Genomic DNA, 25,819 nt, shown 5'->3' with positions numbered 1-25,819 from the left:
TCCACTGTACACAAAGATAAACTCAAAATGCACGAAAGACCTAAATTTAAGGCAGGTGTCCATCAAAATCCTAGAAGAGAACACCGGCAGTAACGTTTTTGACCTCAACCACAGCAACTTCTTGCTTAGACACATCTCCAGAGGCAAGGGAATCAAAAGCAAAAATGAACTCCTGGGTCTTCATCAAGATCAAAGGCTTTTGTGCAGCAAAGGAAACAGTCAACAAAACCAAAAGACAACTGACAGGATGGGAGAAGATATTTGCAAATGACATAGCAGAGAAAGGGGTAGTATCCAAAATCTGTAAAGAACTTATCAAACTCAATACCCAAGGAACAAATAATCCAATCAAGAAATGGGCAGAAGACATGAACAGACATTTCTGCAATGAAGACGTCCAAATAGCCAAAAAATACATGAAAAAGTGCTCAACATCGCTCAGCATCAGGGAAAAACAAATCAAAACCACAGTGAGATACAACCTCACACCAGTCAGAATGGCTAAAATTAACAAGTCAGGAAACGACAGATGTTGGTGAGGATGTCAAGAAAGGGGAACCCTCCTACACTGTTGGTGGGAATGCAAGCTGGTGCAGCCACCCTGGAAAACGGTATGGAGGTTCTTCCAAAAGTTAAAAATAGAGCTACCCTACAACCCAGCAACTGCACTACTGGGCATTTACCCCAAATATACAAAGGTAGTGATCTGAAGGGGTAACTGCACCCCAATGTTTATAGCAGCAATGTCCACAACAGACAAACTATGGAATGAGCCTAGATATCCGTCAACAGATGAAAGGGTAAAGAAGATGTGGTGTGTATATATAAATATATATGAATATTATGGAGTCATCAAAAAAATCTTGTCATTCACAACAACATGGATGGAACTAGAAGGTATTATGCTAAGTGAAGTAAGTCGATCAGAGAAAGACAATTATCATATGATCTCACTGATATGAAGAATTTGAGAAACAAGACAGAGAATCATAGGGGAAGAGAGGTGAAAAATGAAACAAGATGAAACCAGAGAGGGAGACAAATCATAAGAGACTCTTAATTCAGGAAACAAATTGAGTGTTGCTGGAGGGGAGGAGGGTGGGAAGGATGGAGTGGCTGGGTGATGGACACTGGGGAGGCTATGTGATATGGTGAGTGCTGTGAATTGTGTAAGACTGGTGATTTACAGACCAGTAGTCCTGAAACAGTAATACATTATATGTTAATTAAAAAATAAAATAAAATAGGGAGATTAACCTGGATTATCTGGGTAAATCCAGTGTAATTACATGAACTCTTAAAATCAGAAGATGAGGACATAAGAGAAGGGGAGATGAAAAAGAACTCAGAGAAATTTGCAGTGTGAGAAGGACTTGACACCCAGTTGTTAGCTTTGAAGATAGAGAAGGCCACAAGCTAAAGAATGCACTGGCCTCTAGCAGGTGAGAACACGTCCATCTGACAACCACCAAAGAAAGGGGATTTCATTCCTACAATCCCAGAAATACACAGATTCTGCCAATAACTTGAAAAAAACCTCTAAGTGTATTCTCACTCAGAACTACAGATAAAATATCAGGCCAGCTGGCACCTTGATTTCAGCATTATAAGATCTAAGCAGAGTACCCAGCTGAGTATGTCTGACTTCTGACCTACAGAACTATGAGATAATGAACGCATATTGTTTTACGCCACCCAATTGGTAGTAATCTGCTATAGTAGCAAGGGAAAATTGCCCACGAAACTTATTTATGGCATTAGAACCTGTGGGAATGCACTCATATATACAACTTCCATTTGATGATGGAGTTTTAGTGAGAATTCTGCTTGCTGCTGAGTATGTTTATTCCAACTATACATTCCAGAACTAGTGAAATAACCACAAAGTAGGTCTGGGGACCCACTAAACCCACTGTTCAGATGGACGTGAGCCAAAGTGCCATCCATTACCTGTCATCTGAAAGCCTTATTCTGACTAGTAAGTCAGTGGTGTTTTTAAAATCTCCAGAAATTCATATCAATTCAGCATCAATGTCCATTAATACCCCCAAAAGTACAACCCCATGCACAACCACCTTGGTAAATGACCAGAGATTCTTTGGGGGGAAAACTACGAGGAAGACTGTATATTCTTTTGGTTGTGTAGCAAGGTCCTGCAAGGCCTTCCCTTCATTCAAGGGCCAATTTATTTGGTAAATGAGTAAAACAGAGAGCAGGCAAACAACAGAAAAGATTAACAAAATTGAAAGTTGACTCTTTGAAAAAGTAAACAAAACCAACAAACCTGTAGCAAGACTGACCAAGGAAGAAAGAGAGGACCCAAATAAATAAAATTACAAATGAAAATGTGGACACTCCAACTGATTACCACAGAAATAAAAAGGATCATAAGCAACTTCTATGACCAACTATATGCCAACAAACTAGACAACCTAGAAGAAATAGGTAAATTCCTAGAAACATACAATCTACCAAAAATGAATCATGAAGAAATAGAAAATCTGAACAGACTGATACTGAGTGAGGAGACTAAATCAGTAATCAAAAACTTTCCAACAAAGAAAATCCCGGGACCAGATTGTTTTGCTGGTGAATTTTACCAAATATTTAGACAATTACTAATCCTTCTCAAAGTCTTCCAGAAACTGAGGAGGAAAGAACACTCCCAAACTCATTTTACAAAAAAATAATTACCCTGACACCAAAGCCAGATAAGGACACTACAAGAAAACTACAGGCCCTGGGTGTTACATGCAATTGGTGAATTGCTAATTTCTACCCCTGAAACTAGTAATACAGTATATGTTAACTAAATGGAATGTAAATAAAGAATTAAAAGAAAAGCGGGGCACCTGGGTGGCTCAGTGGGTTAAGCCGCTGCCTTCGGCTCAGGTCATGATCTCAGGGTCCTGGGATCGAGTCCCGCATCGGGCTCTCTGCTCGGCAGGGAGCCTGCTTCCCTCTCTCTCTCTCTCTCTGCCTGCCTCTCTGTCTACTTGTGATCTCTGTCAAATAAATAAATAAAATCTTAAAAAAAAAAGAATTAAAAGAAAAGAAAACTACAGGCCAATATCCCTGATGAACATAAATGCAGAAATTCACAACAAAAAATTAGCAAGCCAAATTCAATACCACATTAAAAAGATCATAAACCGGGGCGCCTGGGTGGCTCAGTGGGTTAAAGCCTCTGCCTTCGGCTCAGGTCATGATCTCAGGCTCCTGGGTCGAGCCCTGCATCGGGCTCTCTGCTCAGCAGGGAGTCTGCTTCCCTTCCTCTCTCTCTGCCTGCCTCTCTGCCTACTTGTGATTTCTGTCTGTCAAATGAATAAATAAAATCTTAAAAAAAAAATCATAAACCACTATCAAGTGGGATTCATCCCCGTGATGCAAGGATGGTTCAAGATACATAAACTAATAAATGTGATACACTACATTAACAGGATGAAAAACAAAAATCATATGAAAATCTCTATAGATGAAAAAAGAACAATTAACAAAATTAATTACCTTTTCATGATTAAAAACTCTCAAGAGGAAAACCAAGAAACAGACTCTTGACTACAGAAGACAAATTGATGGTTACCAGAGGGAAGGTGTGAAGACAATGTTAAGTGGGTGATGGGGATTAAGAAGGGTACTTGCTGCGATGAGCATCGATATTGTATGTAAGTGTTAAATCACTATATTCTACATCTGAAACTAAATTCACACTATGTTAACTGGAATTTAAATAAAAACTTGGAAAGAAAAAACTCTCAACAAATAAAATATAGAGGTGTTATACCTCAATATAATAAAGGGCACATATGATAAGTCTACAGTGAATATCTTACTCAATTGTGAAAGGTTGTGAAAGTAAATGAAAGGTTGAATGCTTTTCCTCTAAGATCAAGAATAAGACAAGGGTGCACATTCTCACCACTCCTATTCAACATAGTATTGGGAGTCCTAGCCAAAGCAATCAGACAAGAAAAAATAAATAAATAAAAGGCATCAGAATTGGAATGCAAATGATTGTCTCCATTTGCAGGTTTCATGATTTTTATATAGAGAAAATCCTAAAGATGCCACCAAAAAACAGTTATATCCGATTAGGAAATTCAGTTAAGTTGCAGGAGACAAAATCAACACCCAAAAATCAATAGCATTACTGTACACTAATAATGAATTATCTGAAAAAGAAATAAAGAAAAAAATTCCATTTACATTAGCATCAATAACAATAAAATACCTAGGAATAAATTTAACCAAGGAGGTGAAAAATCTATGTACTGAAAAAGGTAAGACATTAAAGAAACTGAAGACACAAATAAATGGAAAGATATCTCACATTCATGAAGAATATTAAAGAATATTATTAAAATTCCCATATCACCCAAAGCCATCTGTAGATTCAGTTCAATCCCTATCAAAATTCCAAAGGCATTTTTCACAGAAATGGAACAAATAATCCTAATTTTTTAATAGAACTACAAAAGACCTTGAACAGCCAAAGCAATATGGAAAAAGTACAAAGCTGGAAGCATCACACTCCCTGATTTCAGACTGTTTACAAATCCATAGTAATCAAATCAGTATGGTACTAGCATTGAAAACAGACACATAGATCAATGGAACAGAATAAAGAGCCCATGTATATACATGATCAATTAATTTATGGCAAAGAAAACAAAAACCAAGAATATACAATGAGGAAAGGGAGGTCTCTTCCATAAACTGGGTAGCCACATGCAAAAGAATGAGTCAGTAGCACTCTACTATACCATACACAAAAATCAACTCAAAATGGATTATTAAAGATTTGAATGTAAAACTTGAAATCATAAAACTCCTGGAGAAAACATAAGCCTAACTTCCTTGACATCCATCTCGGCGACAGTTTTTTTTGGATTTGACACCAAAAGCAAAAGGCAACAAAACAAACAAGTGGGACTACTTCAAACTAAAAAGCTTCTGCCCAGCAAAGGAAACCATCAACAAAATGAAAAGGAAACCTACCAAAAGGGACAAAATATTTGCAAAACATATACCTGAGTAAGTGGTTAGTATCCAATATACATAAAGAACTCATACAATTCAATAGCAAATAAATAATCCAATTAGAAATGAGCAGAGGATCTAAACAGACATTTTTCCAAAAAAAGACATATAGAACAACAGATACATGATAAGGTACATAAAAGTTATAGCATATGGAATACAGCCAATGGTATTGCAATAGAATTGTATGGTGGTCGATGATAACTATACAGAGCTGTCGAATCATATGAAACTAATCTGTGTCAACTACACATCAATAAAACCAACAAACCAAAAAAAAACCTCAATGGGTAGGGAAAAAAAAAGAGGAATATGAGCCAAGATGGGGGGAAATGTGTTAGTATGAGTGTAGGGGCTATTAATACAAGTATACAGACATAGAAGGAGATTGGTCCAGTTCACATCCCATTGTGCTCCAATCCTGATTCCATTCTTGTGAAGAACAATAAGCTCACCCAGAGATGAACATTCTTGTATACAATGAACATGTGAAATGCTTGAGTTGTTTAGGATAGAGAATATTTAGGGGAATGACGGCTGTCTCCAGTTGTCCTATACTGGGTAAGGTGCCAGATGGCCAACCCAAGACCAGTGAGTAAAAGTCAGAGGGAAACCATATGATAATTGAGAAGGGAGTTGAGGGAAATTAGAGGGGGAGATGAACCATGAGAGACTATGGATTCTGAAAAACAATCTGAGGGTATTGAAGGGACAGGGGGTGGGAGGTTGGGGGAGCCTGGTGGTGGCTATTATGGAGGGCATGTATTGCATGGAGCACTGGGTGTGGTGCATAAGCAATGAATTCTGTTACACTGAAAAGAAATTAAGTTTAAAAAAAGTCAGAGGGAAAGCAGACTTCAGCTTTTTATAATAAAGAGTTCGTAAACACTTAGAGCTCTCTAAGTAGGGAAAGACTGAAACACAAAACAGTATGTGCCTACCACTTGAAGTTTTAACCAGAGATTAGAAGACCACCTGGAAAGAATATTTTCAAATATGTGTACAATGTAGAGAATTGGGACAGTTGGCTCCAAGATCCCTCCTGACTCTGTAATTCTACATCTTTGGATGGGATTTTGCTAAGACTCCTATATACTAACCTCCCCCCCACCCACACACATGCACCCCTCTTACACAGTTAAGTATGCTTCACTTACTGTGTACACTACTGAAACATTTCTCCTGGAGAAAAGGATAGTCCTCTACTACAATAAAATACTTTTTATTTATTATTTTACAGTTTGTGAACAGTGGTATTTAAATGAGACTCTCCCATTTGTTCCTCAAAACAATCTCATGAAATGGATAGAGCCAGAGTTTTTTCTTTCTCTCATACATGCACATATATGCAAACGTGTGTGTGGGTTCAGACATGAATACATAAAAATGCATACACAGACCCATGCCAAAATACACAGCCAAGGTGAATTTCAACTTTTACTGTGATCATAACTGTTGCTTATCAATGTAGTTATTTGCTATTTTTAAAAGTCAATCCAGTGAAATATGAATAAGATCCACAGGTTTTGCCAACGTCAATTTTCTGGTTTTAATATCATGCAATAGTTTTACAAGATGCTAATATTACGTGAAGCTGGGTAAAGAGTGCACAGGACCTACCTGTACATTTCTTTCCCACTTCCTGTGAACCTACAGTCATTTCCAAATAATTTTTTTTTAAATAGAGAGAGCCCAAGAAAAACTAAAACATGACATCCCACTGGCATTCATGGGAGAGAGGACAAGCAGGGCAGAGGAAGGCAGAAGATGGGAAATAAAAAGCACAAGAACTTTAAAAATAAGTCAGTGAAAAATAATAATTTTTAATAAATATTTAATAAATAAATAAAAATCTAATAAATAAAAGCACAAGAACTTCAAAAATAAGTCACAGTGAAAAAATAAATTAGAAAAATAAAAATAAATCATAATGAAAACAGGCCTAAAAGATTTTAAAAACAAACAAGTGGGACTACATCAAAATAAAAAGCTTCTGCAAAGCAAACCATCAACAAAATGAAAAGGCAAACTGCTTAGGGCACCTGGGTGGCTCACTGGGTTAAGCCTTCGGCTCAGGTCATGATCTCAGGGTCCTGGGATCGAGCCCCACATCGGGCTCTCTGCTCCACAGGGAGACTTGCTTTCCCCTCTCTGTCTGCCTACTTGTGATCGCTCTCTATGTCAAATAAATAAATAAAATCTTAAAAAAAAAAAAAAGTCATTTGTAGGTCTTCATTGGAGAAGTGTCTGTTCATATCTTCTGCCCATTTTTTGATATGATTATCTGTTTTGTGTGTGTTGAGTTTGAGGAGTTCTTTATAGATCCTGGATATCAACCTTTTGTCTGTACTGTCGTTTGCAAGTATCTTCTCCCATTCCGTGGGTTGCCTCTTTGTTTTGTTGACTGTTTCCTTTGCTGTGCAGAAGCTTTTGATTTTGATGAAGTTCCAAAAGTTTATTTTTGCTTTTGTTTCCTTTGCCTTTGGAGACATATCTTGAAAGAAGTTGCAGTGGCTGATATCGAAGAGATTACTGCCTATGTTCTCCTCTAGGATTCTGATGGATTCCTGTCTCACGTTGAGGTCTTTTATCCATTTTGAGTTTATCTTTGTGTACGGTTTAAGAGAATGGTCAAGTTTCATTCTTCTACATATAGCTGCCCAGTTTTCCCAGCACCATTTATTGAAGAGACTTTTTTCCACTGTATATTTTTTCCTGTTTTGTCGAAGATTATTTGACCAAAATTAGCAAGACAGGAAACAACATGTGTTGGAGGGGATGTGGAGAAAGGGGAACCCTCTTACACTGTTGGTGGGAATGCAAGTTGGTACAGCCACTTTGCAGAACAGCGTGGAGATTCCTCAAGAAATTAAAAATAGAGCTTCTCTATGACCCTGCAATTGCACTACTGGGTATTTACCCCAAAGATACAGATGTAGTGAAAAGAAGGGCCATCCGTACCCCAATGTTTATAGCAGCAATGGCCACGGTCGCCAAACTGTGGAAAGAACCAAGATGCCCTTCAACGGACGAATGGATAAGGAAGATGTGGTCCATATACACTATGGAATATTATGCCTCCATCAGAAAGGATGAATACCCAACTTTTGTAGCAACATGGACGGGACTGGAAGAGATTATGCTGAGTGAAATAAGTCAAGCAGAGAGAGTCAATTATATGGTTTCACTTATTTGTGGAGCAAAACAAATAACATGGAGGACAAGGGGAGTTAGAGAGGAGAAGGGAGTTGGGGGAAATTGGAAGGGGAGGTGAACCATGAGAGACTATGGACTCTGAAAAACAATCTGAGGGGTTTGAAGCAGCGGGAGGTGGGAGGCTGGGGGAACCAGGTGGTGGGTATTAGAGGGGGCATGGATTGCATGGAGCACTGGGTGTGGTGTAAAAACAATGAATACTGTTATGCTAAATAAATAAATAAATAAATGGCAAACTACCAAAAGAAAGAAAATATTAGCAAACCATATTCTAATACTCAAAATACATAAAAACTCCTATGATTCAAGAGCAAATAAGCACTCCAGTTAAAGAAGGACAGAGAGGGACGCCTGGGTGGCTGAGTGGGTAAAGCCTCTGCCTTCGGCTCAGGTCATGATCCCAGGGTCCTGGGATCGAGCCCCGCATTGGGCTCTCTGCTCGGCGGGGAGCCTGCTTCCCTTCCTCTCTCTCTGCCTGCCTTTCTGCCTGCTTGTGATCTCTGTCTTTCAAATAAATAAATTAAAAAACTCTTTTAAAAAAAAAGGGCAGAGATACGGTTAAGTGCTGTGAAGTGTGTAAGCCTGATGATTCAGAGACCTGTACCCCTGGGGCAAATAATACATTGTATGTTAATAAAAATAATTAATAAATTAAAAATGCATTTTAAAAAAGGGGTAGAGGATCTGAGCAGACATTTTTCCAAAGACATTCAGGCCAACAGATGCATGAAAAGGGGTTCAACATCATTAATCATCAAGCAAACACAAATCGAAACCACAATGAGACCTGTTAGAATGGCTATCACCAAAAGCTAAGGTAACAAATGCGTGAGGATGTGGAGAAAAGGGAACCTTTGTGCACTGTTGGTAGGAATCCAAACTGGTGCACCCACTCTGGAAAACAATATGGAAGTTCCTCAAAAAATTAAAAATGGAAATACCATATGACCTACCAATTCCACTTTAAGGTATTTATCCAAAGAAAATAATAACACTAATTCAAGAAGACATATGCAGCCCTACCTTCAGTGCATTATTCCTAATGGCCAAGATATGGAAACTAAGTGTCCATCAATGGATTAATAAAGAAAAATGTGGTATATATACATAATGGAATATTATTCAGCCATAAAAAAAGAATGAAATCTTGCTATGTGCAACATGGATGGACCCTGAGAGTATTATGCTAAGTGAACAAGTCAGAGAAAGACAGACAGTATATAATCTCATTTATATGTGAAATCTTAAAAAAATAAAACAAAACAAAAAACAAAAATCAAGCTCACATATACAAAGAACAGACTGGTGGTTGCCAGAGGCAGGGGGCAGTAGGAAGGCAAAATGGGTGCAGGGAGTCAAAAGGTACAAATTTCCAATTATAAAATAAATAAGTCATGGGGAAATAATGCACAGCATGGTATCTATAATTAATAATACTGTATTATACATCTGAAAGTTGCTAAGAGAGTAAATTTTAAAAGATCTCATCATAAGAAAAAAGTTTGCAACTATGTATGGTGACAGATGTTAACTAGGCTTATGTGAGGATTATTTTGTAATAGATACAAACATGAAACAAATGTGTTGTATACCTAAAACTAATATAATGTTGTATGTCAATTAAACCTTAATTTAAAAACAAAGTGTTGCGGCACCTGGGTAGCTCAAGTAAGTTAAGTGTTTGCCTTTGGCTCAGGTCATGATCCCAGGGTCCTGGTATCAAGCCCTGCATCTGGCTTCTTGTTCATCAGGGAACCTCTTTTCCCTCTGCCCCTCCCCCTGCTCAAGATCACTCTCTTTCGCTCTCTCAAATAAAAATCTTTTTTAAAAAAAAGTGTTGGTGAGGATATAGAGAAAGGATAACACTTGTGCACTGCTGGTGGGAATATAAACTGGCACAGTCACTGTGGAAACAGTATGAAGCTTCCTCAAAAAAATTAAGAATAGTACTACCATACAATTCAGCAATTCCACGTCTGGGTATTTATCCAAAGGAAATGAAAACATTAACTCCAAAAGATATGTAACCCCCATATTCTTTGTGGCATTATTTACAATAGTCAAGACATGGAAACAACCTAAGAGTCTACTGGTAGATGAATTGATAAAAGATATGTGGGGTGTGTGTGCGTATTTCTAAAAAGAAAATGAATTAAACAAGTTTTAACACTTAATGATTAAATTAAAACAAAACAAATCCTATCTAGAAAATTAATAAAAATTATTCAAAATAAGAATGGTTAATGCTATCAATCACAGGTTATAATAGAAACTCTCAGGGCTCCTGGGTGGTTCAGTTGATTGAGCATCCAACTCTTGATCTAGACTCAGGTCATGACCTCAGGGTCGTGAGACTGAGTCCCAACTTGGCTCCACAATGGGTGTGGAGCCTGCTTAAGATTGTCTCCCCTTTCCTCTCCCTTTGCCCCTCCCCCACCCCACCTCCACTTAGGCAAACACGCACACATGCATGCTCTCGCTCTCTCTCTCACTAAAACAAACAAAACCCAGAAACTCTTATATATCTGTCATGAATGAAAATCATTACCTTCTTTTGAGTAAGTACTTCAGCAACAGGCATAATGAACACTACAAATATTTATTCTTCTTGACTCAATAACTCTACTTGTGGAAATCTAGTCTAAGACCTACATCAGAATACAAAGCTTTCTCTGCACTCCTATTTCATAAAAACAAAAAAACTGGAAACATAATGCATAACAATAAAAAGTGTTTAAGTGTATTACAGCATCCTCATGTCATGAAATATTTTGCAACCATTTTAAATGATATTCAGTAATTTGTCAAAGTCTTTCTTATTATCTTAAATGAAAAGGAAAAACAAATTACATGTTTTGTATGGTATGAATGCAATAATATAAAAACAAGTGTAGAAAAAAATGCTGGGAAATATACCAACAAGTGATTGTCACTCAAGAATAAGACAAAGCAGATTTTTATATTTTTCAAATTTTTATATTTAAAGTAACAAACCAGGGGTGCCTGAGTGGCTCAGTCGGTTAAGTGTCCAACTCTTGATTTTGGCTCAGGACACGATCTCAGGGTTATGAGATCAAGTCCCAGGCTGTGTGTGTGTGTGTGGAGCCTGCTTATGATTTTCTCTCTCTCTCTCTCCACCCCCTCTTCAAACAAAACAAAACAAAACACATTTTACTTCTATTAAAGTAAAGCTTAACTGTATTCCATTTAAAAAAAAAAAGCCTCATATCCAAACATACCCCTTTCTCAGCCAAATACCAAATAGTGGGTAAGTTTGCAATCATCAGGCCAGAGAAACTGGAATTGCTGGGAGCAGTCCAGGATGAAGAGTTTGGCCAGGAAAAGATGCCCAGAAGGATACCCATTTCTGTGTTCAGAGTCCTAGGAAGCTCCCTGGGGACAGAAGGAAGAGGCAGAGGCCAGAGGTGAGGCAGAGACATGAGGGTTCATGGACAGAGATCATGAAGACCAAGTGTAGGCATCAGTAGCCCAGACAAAAAGACTGAGGAACAAGGTTTCAGAGAGTCACTGGAAAAGCTTCCCACTGCACCAGATTCAGTCTCAATGTGGACAGTTAGCATCACAAGTGGTGGTGCTGAGCATCCTTCCTCCAAGCCAGAGTCAGGCCTCTCACCCAGTCACTGTCGAAAGACCAATTTTGTGACCCTCCCTCTTATGCCACCCAATCTTTTCAGCCTGAGGTACAATTCAGGTGGTCCACAAACCAAAGAGCCCCTATAGAAATGAAAATACAAAACATGAAACTCACCAGTCAAAGCCAAAGTATTCATTTGAAGTTTCTATCCACACAAACAGCAAAATCAAAGACAGCAAAAATGAAGTAATCAGAAATGGGTAAAATAACTTCTCTCTCTGGGAAGAGAAAGAAAAAAGTATAAATTAGTTCCATGTATCCATGTTACCTCAGCAGTGTCTGTATACACTTGTCAAAGTTCTGCAGAGTTGCAATGCCATGCATTATCCTCAGGAGGCTGGAGTGACCACTGTAGTCTCTTTACCTCTATGGAATTTTGTATAAGCCTATTTAGAACATGTATTACACTTAACTGCAATTACATGTTTATCTGTTTGTATTCAGTGAGACAGTTTCTTCTCTGAGGAATAGGAACTTCAGTTACACACCTCCATCCTGCCAATGTCTAGCGGTTTCCAGTTTCTTTTTTTTACTACTTAAAAACTTATTTGTATTGATTTTAATTTTATTTTTTTCAGTGTTCCAAGATTCATTATTTATGCACCACACCCAGTGCTCCATGCAATATATGCCCTCCTTAATACCCACCACCAGGCTCATCCAACCCCCTACCCCCTTCCCTCTAAAACCTTCAATTTGTTTCTCAGAGTCCACAGTCTCTCATGGTTTGTCTCCCCCTCCAATTTCCCCCAATTCACTTTTCCTTTCCTTCTCCTAATGTCCTCAGTGTTATTCCTTATGCTCCACAAGTAAGTGAAACCATATGATAATTGACTTTCTCTGCTTGACTTATTTCACTTAGCATTGAGATACCACCTCACACCAGTTAGAATGGCCAAAATCAAGAAGACAGTAAACGACGTGTGTTGGAGAGAATGTAGAGAAAGGGGAACCCTCTTACACTGTTGGTGGGAATGCAAGCTGGTGCAGCCACTTTGGAAAACAATGTGGAGATTCCTTAAGAAATTAAAAATAGAGCTTCCCTATGACTCTAGCACAGTTTTTTTTTTCTTTTCTAGCACAGTTTCTTAAATGCAGCTGGCTCTTAACAATCATCTGCTGCTTTCATCCTCCCCTCCATCTACCAAACATTTGTTTGCTGACTCATTCATTGAGTAATTCATTCAATCATCACTCACTGGTTCATTTAGTCACTAACCTACCCAAATTTGGGGGACGGGGAACAGGTTAGGGAATAAAGCTTTTTTTTTTTTTTTTGAGTAGCTATCTTGTGCCAATACAATGCTAGAAATTTCATAAACTATCTTCATTTGATTTCTTTTTCAATATGGCCATATAAGTTAGGTATTCTTAACCTTATTTTGCAGAAGAACTAAAGCTCAGAGAGGTAAAGTAATTGGCTCAAGGTCACACAACCAAGAAGTGGCAGGGATACTGCCCAGATCTCTGAGCCTAAAGCCAAAGTGGAGGATATCTTTACAGAGGAGGTGTTCAAACAGCCCTGAAGACAACCCCCTTCACTGAAAGTCACATCAGAAACCAGTCATACCAGAGATTGCCAAATCCTTCCTGGGAATGTTAGGTTTGGGTTGTTATCTGAGTTATAATCTTAACACTTCCTTATCACCTGAAAAAGAATTCTGCCTCTTTGGGACACTACATTTAATCAGTTAACACTGGACAGAATAATCCCTGCCCTGTCTAAATTATGGCATTACTATGAAAGCAAAAACAAAGAAATAAAATGAAAAATGTAGAAACTGTTCTAAAAAGATGAGAGACATTACAGCTATCAGGATGCACTTTCTGAGTGTAGGAGGGTGAAGAACACAGGATCTTTGACTCAGATCTTACACTCTGCTAAATCTTACGTGGACTTTTAAAAATGTATCAGATAGAGGCACCTGGGTGGCTCGATGGGTTAAAGCCTCTGCCTTCAACTCAGGTGGTGATCCCAGGGTCCTGGGATCAAGCCCAATCTCGGGCTCTCTGCTTAGTGGGGAGCCTGCTTCCACCTCTCTCTCTCTGCCTGCCTCTCTTCCTGCTTGTGATCTCTGTCTGTCAAATAAATAAATAAATAAATAAAATCTTTAAAAAAAAAAAAAAAACTATGAAATAATGTCATTACCCTGCTCAAAACCCTGCCAGAGCTTCCTATTGTACTAAGGTACCATCAAACTGCCTGCCATGGCAACAAGGCCCTCCATGATCAACCCCTGTCCATCCCTGACTTCATCCCATCCTACACACTCCATTTCTAAATGCCAGCCACACTGGCCTTCTTTTCGTTTCTAGAATATAACCGAATTTGCTTCCACCTCAAAACCTTTGTACTGTCTGGTGCCTCTGCCTGGAATACTTTTGCCCCAGATGTACATATGGCTGATTCTACCTCTCCATTTAGGAGACCGTTAACATGACACTTTTTCGAAGAGGTCTTCTCCAACCACTCTCCCATCCCAGGTTCTAACACCGTTTCCTGTTTATTATCTTCAAAGCTCTTATCACAATCTGAAATAATCTTTCTTCATTTACTGTCTACTAACTAACTCATCCCACTAGATTATAATCTGCAGGAGGGCTGAGGCCTTAATTGTCTTAATTCACTGTGGCACATAGTAAGTATTCCAATGCATGAATAAATCCATTTCCTTATTTTGATTCTCATTGTTACCATTCTTGCTCAAGCATTTTCAAAGGCTCCTCACTATTTACAAGAGAAAATTCAAATACTTTAACTTGACACAAAGATGTTTCATAATTTGATCAAAATATTCCTTTCCACCCTACTACTTACCATCATTTCACATGTCCCTACTTCAACACTGGAAATTTGTTTTTCCTAAGCACACTACTGTGCTTCTCTGTCCCTTGACTTCTAACTACCTCATTCCCTCTACCCACAATCCCTTGTACCCATATTTCTGTATGTGAAAGATCACTTCTGCAAGTCAGTCACTCCAAGAAGAGTAATAAAATAGCTAACATTTATTGGAGGTTAATTGTGTGACAAGCACAATTCTAAGTGTCTTCAACATATTACCTCTTCCATCCCCACAACAAATCCTATTCATGGGTACTACTATTCCACCTCTCCATTATTCTAATAAGGCATGTAAAGCACCAGATGTTAAGTTACTTGCCCAAGGTAACACAGTGGTAAAGCTCTAATTTGGAGATAGTCCAGGGTAAAGCCATAAATTGAATCCAGGCAGTCTTTTCCCAAAACACAAGATCTTAGTTCTTATCTTCCTTTCCCTCAGCAGAAATGAGGCCTTGAGAATTATCTAGGAACCTTAGGAATTATCTAGTTAAATTCCCTAACTGTAGAGAGGCTGGGAGATCTCACATAACCAGTCCAAGGGCAGAGTGGGATATAGTATCCAAACAGGCTCTAGTCCAGGAATTTTTCCACAATACCACACTGACTCAAATATCACCCTGCGCACGAAGCCTCCCTTTTCCTTCTCTTAGTACATGGTAACTCTCATGTAACTTACTGCCTCATTTCTAGTAAGTATCTGTTGAATCAATTCACTCTTCTCCATCTTTACCATCACTACTCTAATCCAGACCACCAACATCTCTTACCTTATATACTGCTATCACTTTCTCTTTGAAGGCAAAGATGTCTCCCTCCCTGTTTCATACCTTCCAATGCATCCTCCACATGATCAAATAATCATTCCAAAACACAGATCAGGCAACATCTGTTTACCATCTTTAGGGACTCTTTATGTCCTACATGGCAGAGATCAAATTTTTAAAACCAAATAACACTGGTCCCATCTCCCTCTCTAGCTTTGTTTCCCATTGCTTTGCCATTTGTATCCTCTGTTCAACTTAAGGTAAACCTTATACCTGACTCCTCCAAAATGATTTCTTCTGCCATCCCCTAATCCTTACCTACCCAATTCTTAATCACCTTTCACCTTCTAAATGAAGTATTTTCAACCCTTCTCTTGGCACATGGAGGCATATATGCATATACACATACACACATAAATACTCTCAGTATTTTAAGACTGCATTGTGCTTGGCTCTTCTACCAAGTGACTATGAACTGCTTGAAAGCAGGAATCATATCAAAGCCATCTGTTATTCCCAGTCACTAGTATATAAACTAGTCCTTATCAGCTATAGGTGGGTAGAATAACTAGGAAGGTAAGATATAGGAGACAGAAGAACACTTCTCCTAATCTAGGAAAACCTCCCATTTCTACCCCTTTTCTTGTGTTTCCCATCATAGGCATAAGAAACTAGTGATCTAACTGGTCAGAATCTCAGAGCCTGGTTGGACTGTATTTATAAGTACATGAAGTTTCAGGATATGGCCCTCCTCTTATCCCTTCAGTGTGCTCATCATTTGGTCTTTTATATCAAACAGCCCACCAGAGAATCCCAACATATAACCGAGAGTTTAAAGTAAGAGGCCCTCAATAAGGCTAGGCCACATGCCACCACTCAGTCTTACTAAAGTTTTTCATTAGGGAAAATCAAGCATTAGCCTGACCAATAATAAAGGAATACCTTGTTTCCCACTTGCTGTTATTTTCCTCATAAACACAGCTCTTTGGGAAACTTACAATGAAGAGAGAATTAAAGATTCAGGCATTCTTGTAATTCCTAGTCAAAAACATGACTAAAAGAGGTAGTTTAAAAAAAAAAAAAAAAAGAGAGAGAGAAGCAAATGAAAGTGAAAGAAGATGAGGAAAACAAGCATGTGTTTCTGTAAGGTTAACTCTGGCTCCAGAACTGAAGTAGGCTTTTCATCAAAGAACTAGAGCCCTACCATGCCCAGTCCTGGAGACTCTAATGAGCTCTCACGGGCAGGGACCAGCCCACGTTCCCCACATCTGAGAAAGTATGGTCCAACTCCTTCCCATGTCTCTATACCCAAGAGCAGCAGCAGGGTCCAGGTAAAGACTTTTTCTCCTGCTTGACCTGCCACTCGCAGGTGTAGCAACCAGTAATCAAGGTGATATAGCATTGTCGGTTGCAGCCACATAGGATCCATGGATAATGCCTTTTCACTCTTCTCTGGCTCCCAGGCTCAATCCTGTTGCCCTTAAGCATGGTGCACCTTTTTGCTGAAATGACAAATAAAATTATTAGGATTTAAAAGCTCCTTCAAAAGTTTCCTACCTCACTGCCCTACAGAAAATTCCATCAAAAAAAGATAGATTTTAAAGTTTATAATCTAGGATAATGCACTGGATTCAGTGGATGAGTAGAGCTTCACCCCCCCTTTTCCACTAACTTGTTTAGTATTTACTGCAGTCATGCACCATTCAAGGTTTAGTTTTCTTATCTCTAAAATGGGATCATATTGTCTACCCTAGGCAACTAATAAATGGGGAAAGCATTAGATAATATATACAAATTATAATTAGATAATATATACAAATGTGTTTTTTCAACTATAATGTGCTCTTGAAATAACCTGAGAGCTTAAGAGGCATGGGTGAGGTATGAGAAAAATATAATCATTGACTAATAAGTGACTCAGATATATAGCTGCCTGCCCCATCACTTATGCTCCTCTCATTGGAATTAGTTAGGGTTAGCCTCAATTTAAATGATGGAATTTTCAAAATAGCAATGGCTGAAATAAGACAAGTTTGTTTTTTCTTTTGCCAACAAAAATATTTTAAAAATTATGTAGTACGTGGCTTCACAATGTCATTAAGAACCCAGACATCTTCCATCTTCCTGTTCCACAGCAGCACAGGGGTTCCTTCTCAGGGTCCAAAATGGCTGCCCCTTGAGCTGCATCTATCATTCTAAATTCCAACAAGGATAAAGAAAGAACAAAGAAGGATGTTCCCCCTTACTTTAAGGACACTTAAAGAAGTTGAACATTACATTTTATTGACAGACAAGGGTTTTTCTTACTAGGGAAAGAAGAAAGAAAGATACAAACAAACAGAAAGAAACAAAGAGAAACAAAGAAAGAGGGAGGGAGATAGGGAGGGACATATTAAGCTATATTTAGCTGTTACTACTGAATTTTCTCACCCTACTTTAATAGGACACTTTCAGACAAAATTCGTGTGGAATTAGGGGAAGAAAACAAAAACAAAAACCCCTAAGTATTTAAGAATAAACAAACAAGAAGTCTTAAAGGGCCTGATCCCAGGCACGGTCTCTACCCCTGAAAACTTTCTGTTGTGCTCCACTCTGTTTTTCTGTGAAAGGTAGTGCTGTAGTTCAGATTGCATAGTCTCAACATAGACTTCTGGCAAAAAATGTGAGTAACAGGGACTGGAGTAACCTTCCCAGCTTAAGTGACTAAAAAACCTGGGGAAAATATGAAAGAAAGGTTTTCACACAGTGGACAATAGGCAGTGAAGGATAGCAATCTTTGAAAGAGAAGAAACAAAGGAAGTGAGTATTGTAAATGCAATTTGGATACAGTTTCCAGGATGAAGCCCTGGGAGTGAGATTGTAGGTGGATCCTGGCAGTATCCCTGAACTGAGCAGACAGAAACTGAGCAGACAGAAGGGAAGGAAAAGTACCTCCCTCCATGTCTTTCCAAGTCTCCAGTGAATACTAATCAGTACATGCTTGTGAAGAAATTACCTGATGTTAGAAAAAGAATCACACAAAACGAGGTGGTTAGACATTTAGAGCTCACAAAAGGCTGGGAATAGTTGGTGTTTCCTCCAGAGCAGAAAAACCTTATAATACATAGACACTTGGAAGCATACTCAGAAGGGTATTGCCTCAATAGTGGAAAAAAAAAATTAGGCCTACATTAAAGGCTACTACTAAGGACAATGGCCTAGCCAAAGGAAGCTTAAAAATGAGATTCAAGGGCGCCTGGGTGGCTCAGTTGGTTAAGCATCTGCCTTCAGCTCAGGTCATGATCCCAGAGTCCTGGGATTGAGTCCCACATTGGGTTCCCTGCTCAGCAGGGAGCCTGCTTCTCTGTCCCTCCCCTGGCTCATTCTCTCACTCTCCCCCAAATAAATAAATACGTTTAAAAAATGAGCTGCAAGATAGTCAAAATGTTTCCAAATAACTTGACTCTGTTCTGAAACAAAGAGAATAAAAACCAACCAACCAACCAACCAAACAACAACAACAACAACAAAAATACAAGAGAATTAGCCAACAAAACAAAATTCTCAATGCCTAGTATACAATCAAAAATTACCAGGAACATAAAAAAGAGAATGCACCTATTGGAGGGAAAAAACTATCAATCAACAACTCAGAAATGTCTCAGGTGATACAATTAGCAGGGAAGGACACCAAACATTTTTACAACTGTATTCAGTACGTTGAAGACAGTAGAAGAAAATAAGCATGTTAAGGAGAGACATGGAAGGTATTTTTAAAATATGTAAACTGGGGGTGCCTGGGTGGCTCAGTGGGTTAAGCCTCTGTCTTCAGCTCAGGTCATGATCTCAGGGTCCTGGGATCAAGCCCTGCATCGGGATCTCTGCTTGGCAGGGAGCCTGCTTCCCCCTCTCTCTCTGCCTGCCTCTCTGCCTACTTGTAATCTCTCTCCGTCAAATAAATGAATAAAATCTTTTAAAAAAATATGTAAACTGAACTTTTAGAGATGAAAGACATAGTGTCTGAGATGAAAAGTACACTGCAAGGATTAATAGCAGATTAGATACTACCAAGGAGGGGCGCCTGGGTGGCTCAGTGGGTTAAGCCACTGCCTTCGGCTCAGGTCATGATCTCAGGGTCCTGGGATCGAGTCCCACATCGGGCTCTCTGCTCGGCAAGAAGCCTGCTTCCCTCTCTCTCTCTCTCTGCCTGCCTCTCCGTCTACTTGTGATCTCTCTCTGTCAAATAAATAAATAAAATCTTTAAAAAAAAAAAAAAGATACTACCAAGGAAAGGATTAGAGAACTTGAGAATTTTTTTTTAAATGAAGAGATCAACTGTGAGCTACACAATAACTATAAGCAGTCTAATATAAACATGCCTGGAATCCCTAAAAGGTGTGGGGGGGAGAAAGGGATAAACACAATATCTGAAAAATTAATGGCCAAAATGTTTCCAAATATGATGAAAACTATAAACCTACAGAGCCAAGAAGCACACTAAACCCCAAGGAAAAGTACACACAGCAAACTATAAGACACATCATAATCAAGATGCTTGAAAACACTAGTAAAGAGAAAATCTCACCACCAGCCAGAGAGGAAAGGCATATTACATGTGGAATAAAGAGGACTTCTTAACATTTTTTTCAACAAAAATAATTTGTTGAAAACAATACCAAAAGCCAAAAGACAGTGGAGCAACATCTTTAAGGAACTGAATAAAACACATTTAGCTAGAATTCAGCACTCATAATGAACAGTGTTAAAAAATGAAAGTGAAAGGGCACCTGGTTGGCTCAGTTGGTTAAGCGTCTGCCTTCAGCTCAGGTCATGGTCCCAGAATCTGGGGACTGAGTCTCGAGTCAGTTTCCCTGCTCAGCATGGAATCTGCTTCTCCCTCTCCGCACTGGTGTTTTCTCTCTCTCATTCACTCTCTAATAAAAAATTGATTTCTTTATCTGAGAGAGAGAGAGCATACAAACAGGGGAGATTAAGCAGATGCTTAATCAACTGAGCCACCCAGGTGCCCCCAATAAATAAAATCTTAAAAAAATTTTTTTAATTAAAGTGAAATAAAGACCTTTTGGATATTCAAAACTAGAAAAGAATTAATCACCAGCTGACTTGCACTACAAGAAATGTTAAGATCACCCAATATGAAGGAAAAAGCGACCAAGTGAAAATACACATTTACATAAAGAAATGAGGTGCACCAGAAATATTCAATATATGGGTGGATATAAAATAATGTTTTTTTATTTATAAAATTACTTCAGAAGATAATTGACTGAAACAAAAGCAATAACAATTAATATTTCTGCTTGTAACAATTGTAGCAGTAAAATGTATGACAAGAGTTTAAAGGCCAGGAGCAGGAAAATGAAAGTGTACTGTTAATCAGTTCTCATATGATATATGAAAGGTGGTATAATATAACTTAAAAGTAGACTCTGATAAGTTAAAGACGTATACTGTACACCACGAAATAACCTCTGAGAAAAGGGGTGTGTATATAATAAGCCAACAAAGAAAATAAAACGAAATCATAAATATTATTCAATCAAAAAGCAAGAAAAAAGTGAAAAAGGAACACAGAACAGAAGAATAGAAAGCAAGTGGTAAATCAAATTTAAACTTAAATATACCAGTAATTCCTTTAAATATAGTCTAAATGCTCCATGTTTAAAAAGAATTGAATGTGGTGCCTGGGTGGCTCAGTGGGTTAAGCCTCTGCCTTTGGCTCAGGTCATAATCCCAGTGTCCTGAGATCGAGCCCCACATTGTGCTCTCTGCTCATCAGGGAGCCTGCTTCCCCCTCTTTCTCTGCCTGACTCTCTATCTACTTAAAATCTTTTAAAAAATAAAAATAAAAATAGGGGCACCTGGGTGGCTCAGTGGGTTAAGCCTCTGCCTTCAGCTCGGGTCGTGGTCTCGGGGTTCTGGGATCGAGCCCCACAACGGGCTCTCTGCTCAGCGGGGAGCCTGCTTCCTCCTCTCTCTCTGCCTGCCTCTCTGCCTACTTGTGATCTCCGTCTGTCAAATAAATAAATAAATTCTTTAAAATAAATAAACAAACAAACAAATAATAAATAAATAATAAAAAGAATTGAAAATTGTCTAAGTGGATTAAAATAACAAAGCCCAACAATATGTTCTTTACAAGAATTTGGTTTGTTGTTACAGAAGTTAAAAGAATGGGAAGATTAGTGTCCCATTACCAGGACAACACCACATACCAATCAAAGATGAAACCTGAGTCACATGTGACAATAAGCATTTACTGCTCATACTCTGCTGATCTAGACTGGCCTCGGCTAGTATGACTGGAGTGACCTGGCTCTGTTCCATGTATGGCTCAACTGAATTGGCCAGAGTATATTCTCCTGATGGTGGCAGTTGTCCAAGAGAGTAAACTGTAATATGCAAATCCATCTCAAGGCTCTGCTTCAAAGGATGTCTTCAAGTCAAAGTCAGAAGCAGAGTAAGTGAACTCACAGTAGGAGGGCATTATAAGTTATAAGGCGAAAGGAGTGTGAACACAATAGGTATAACTAAAGGAAGGATAAGAATTGGAGCCAAATAATACAATCTACCTCACTAGTTACCAACAGATCAAAACCTCGCTTGCTTTTTGCCTCAAGAAAAAGGACATTTCATAAAGATGCAAAATGACTAAAAAATAATTTCCAGTTCATAGGCACCCAATCACATGGCTTCTACAAGAGAAATAGACAAATCCACAGTCATGGTGGGAGATTTAGCGTACTTCTCTCAATAAATGATATAATAAGCAGACAAAAAAGTCTAAAAGGATATAGAAGATTTTATCAACTCGATTAACAAACTAATCTTAATTAACTTATTAACTTATGGGACACTATACTCAATGACTGCAGAATATACATTCTTTCCCAAATTGAACATTTATCGAAAGTCATATATTGAACTACACAACTGGTTTAAAAACTTCTAAGAATTGAAATCTTAAGAGCGTATTTTCTGACTACCGTGCAATTCAGCTAGAAATCAGTAAGAAAACGATAACTACAAAAATTCACATTTGGGAATTTAACACTAAAAAAACCCATGGTCTAAGGAAAATAATCACAATGGAAATGAGAAAAAGTCCGAATTGGCTGATGTTGAATCTGTGATGAAACTACATGAATTTGGTGTGAGCAGCTGCAAATAGTGGTATGTCCAAGAATAAAAACTTTGTGACATTGGGGAGGGTATGTGCTATGGTGAGTGCTGTGAAGTGTGTAAACCTGGCGATTCGCAGACCTGTACCCCTGGGGATAAAAATATATGTTTATAAAAAATAAAATTTAAAAAAAAAAAAAGAATCTTCAGAAACACATAAAAAAAAAAAAAAACTTTGTGACAGGAAGGGTGGTATACTGCTGGAATACTGAACAAAAGGCAGTATTTTAACCAAAATCATTACCACAGTTCCCCAAACATCTACAGATCCTTGGAGTTCAATCATAATTAGGGAAAGATCAATAAACACTGTTTCCCTTCCAAACGTCCAGCCGACATCTCCACTTGGATTTCTCACAGACATCTCAAAATTAATATATCCCACACTGAACCCCTGCTTTTCCCTCCCAAACCTATTCCTTCTGAAATCTGTCGCATCTCAGCAAAGGGCAGCACCGTTCACCCGGTGCTGGAGTCAAACACTAGGATGTGCTTGCTAGGATTGAGAAACTAGAGCAAGACTTACGCTCCGTCCATGAGTAACTTGGAAAATGGGCAAGAAATAACATTTTCACACGTTGAACACAGGCAGCATCGGGCATGACCGCAGAGAGGGGAGAAACAAATGAGCAGAGCCGAACCTCCCACCAGGAGGGACTCACGGACAAGGCAACAGCAGACCAGCCCTGGACGCCAGCCAAGCCACTGGGCCTGCCCGGCTTGTGCCCCTGTCACCCACCGATGGGGACAGGGTCAAGTGGAAGCCCTTTGGCCTCCGTTGCCTCCCCAGAGCACAGGGCTAATGGCAGCTCCCGGCTCACCACACCTGGTGAGCTCCTTGGGTCCAAGGGCCTCACTGGCTGCCAGCTTGGTAATATTTATGTGGCTTCCTATTCCTGGAGAGGCTTAAGAGGGGGAAGCACAGAGCTGGACACGTTACTTACAGTGACTTCAAAGCCTCAAACGCAAACACGAACTCCCCACTGGAGAAGACTAGCATCTCTCAAAATGGACGCCTGGTTCAACGAGGCGATGGAGGCCGCGTGGGGGTGGGCGTGGCCAGGGACGTGGTCTCTACGGCCCTGAGGCTGAAGTCAGGTGCAACCCCCAAGCATTGCTCAGAGGCCTACTCTTTGTCTTATTTTGCTTCTTATAAAAATAATTTCAGCATAAGCTTAGCTCTCGCTAATCATTTAGTTCAGGCATTAACGTTTTTGTAGCCAAATTATTTATAGATTATCTCATTTTTGTTATTTTTTTTTCTTGTCTTTTTCTCCCCAACCTACTTCAAGCAATGGGTCTGTTTTAGTTTTATTTGTTTAATTTTTAAAAAAGATTTTATTTATTTATTTGACAGAAAGAGATCACAAGTAGGCAGAGAGGCAGGCAGGGGGGCGGGGAAGCAGGCTCCCTGCTGAGCAGAGAGCCCTATGCAGGGGCTCGATCCTAGGACCCCAAGATCATGACCAGTGCTGAAGGTAGAGGCCTAACCCACTGAGCCACCCAGGCCCCCCATTATTTGTTTAATTTTTGATTCCTCTGGCTATATCTATAACTCTGACCTCACTTCTGAGCTCTTAGACCATTGTACCCAGTTGTCTGCTGGTCATCTTATCTGAATCGTCCCACTATTTAGACACCTTGAATTCAGTATGCCCTACGCTGCTTTCCCTTCAAACCGGCTCCACCATGTTTGGCTCCAAATTGTTAAATGGCAAGACCTGAAACCAAAGCTCCATTCTTGACTCTTCCCTTTCCTTTGCAGTGTGCCTCCCTGCTGGTGCCCTCACACTTCCTGTCCATTTCTGCTAGTCCTTCCCTTGCTGTATATCAATGCCCACTAGGCCCCTAATCATCTCAGTAAGTACCAGCTGCTTGGTACTGCTGTGGTAAGGGTTAATCAAGATAATTACTGCAGTAGGCTCCCAAAGAATCTCACTACTTCCAGTTTACCATTCCCCAAATTTACCATTTTTTTAAGATGCATTTATTTATTTGTCAGACAGAGAGTGCACAGGCACAAAGCAGGGGGAGCAGCAGGCAGAGGGAAAAGCAGGCTCCTCACTGCGCTTGGAGCCCCATGTGGAACTCCATCCCAGGATTCTGGGATCATGAAACTGAGCTGAAGACAGATGCTCAACCCTCTGAGCTGCACCCCAAATATACCTTTCAAAGAGCAGCTAGTGATCTTTTAAAAAATGCAAATCTGACCATGTTTAAAATTCACTCCTAAGGTAAAGCTCAAGCCCCTTAAATTGGATCCTGTCTGTCTCTCCAGCTTCTTACCACCACCACCCCGCACTCTCCTTCACCCCTACTCATATTGAAACTCCAGCAAATCCAAATCTTTTGTTTTTTTTTTAAATGGTGTTATATTAGTCACCATAAAATACATCCCAAGCCTCTTATGCTACTGCCCTACACCATTATGCATCTTTATTCATGTTGTCCCTACAGTCAGTCTTTCCCATTTCCCACTCCAAACTTTTACCTGGCTAACTCTTTCTGTTAGTGTAAGATTCAGCTCAGGAAGCCTTTGACCATCACAACCACCAGGCTCAGTTAAGTACTTCCTTCTCTTGTCCTATATATCTGTCCAAGTTAACTTCTTAGTACTATATTAGCTGCATTGATTATAATTACCTGTTTTGTTTTGCTGAGGTTTTAATTTCTGCTTTAATTTCTGCCTCCGGTTTTAATCTACTTGAAGATGAGGCCATATGTAACTCATCACTTATTCCCTGTGCTTACTATAAAGCTTGGTACAATTAGTTATATAAATAGAAGCTACAAATCCAACAACCTTTAAGCTGAGTAAGACAGGCTGCATTTTTTTTCTGACCTCCCTGAGTTTCCCGGAGTATACCTCCAATAACCAGTTGGGAGGGCTTGTCCAGAATAAAGAATGGTAGCTTGGATCAGGATGGTTTAGTGTAGAGTAGGAAAAGTAGTTTGATCCTTTTATGTTTACCCTCTTCCTCCTAAGTTCCATTCTGGGATCCTAGCTCAACCCTTGACCAAGCACTACTAAACTGGTTGGCACCCACTGAGACTAGATATCAAGGGATTAGGCAATTTTTTATGTGATATGAAGATTTTCCAAAACTCCATTCTGAG

General features: G+C 39.2%; 1 protein-coding gene across 6 annotated transcripts in view; it reads right to left on the bottom strand.

Moving 5' to 3' along the window:
- GDPD4 (glycerophosphodiester phosphodiesterase domain containing 4) overlaps window positions 1-23,716 on the bottom strand; it is a 138,742-nt gene extending 115,026 nt beyond the window's left edge. Inside the window, exons 1-4 of one of the 6 annotated variants that reach the window (XM_047692784.1) lie at window positions 23,647-23,711; window positions 16,829-17,022; window positions 12,026-12,129; window positions 11,496-11,649 (exon numbers count right to left, since the gene is read on the bottom strand). In XM_047692784.1, the coding sequence (XP_047548740.1) occupies window positions 11,496-11,649; window positions 12,026-12,129; window positions 16,829-17,008 (438 nt within the window). In that variant the 5' untranslated portion in view covers window positions 17,009-17,022; window positions 23,647-23,711. Of the gene's footprint in view, window positions 1-11,495; window positions 11,650-12,025; window positions 12,130-16,828; window positions 17,023-23,228; window positions 23,246-23,528 lie in introns of all 6 variants that reach the window. The other 5 variants (XM_047692783.1, XM_047692785.1, XM_047692780.1 and 2 more) reach the window with 5 other exon arrangements.
- Between the last annotated feature and the right edge of the window lie 2,103 nt (window positions 23,717-25,819).

This window comes from Lutra lutra, chromosome 10 (assembly GCF_902655055.1).
Source record: "Lutra lutra chromosome 10, mLutLut1.2, whole genome shotgun sequence".
Lineage (NCBI taxonomy): Eukaryota > Metazoa > Chordata > Mammalia > Carnivora > Mustelidae > Lutra > Lutra lutra.
The sequence above is the reverse complement of the archived record's forward strand: the minus strand, read 5'-3'. Positions and strand labels throughout refer to the sequence as shown.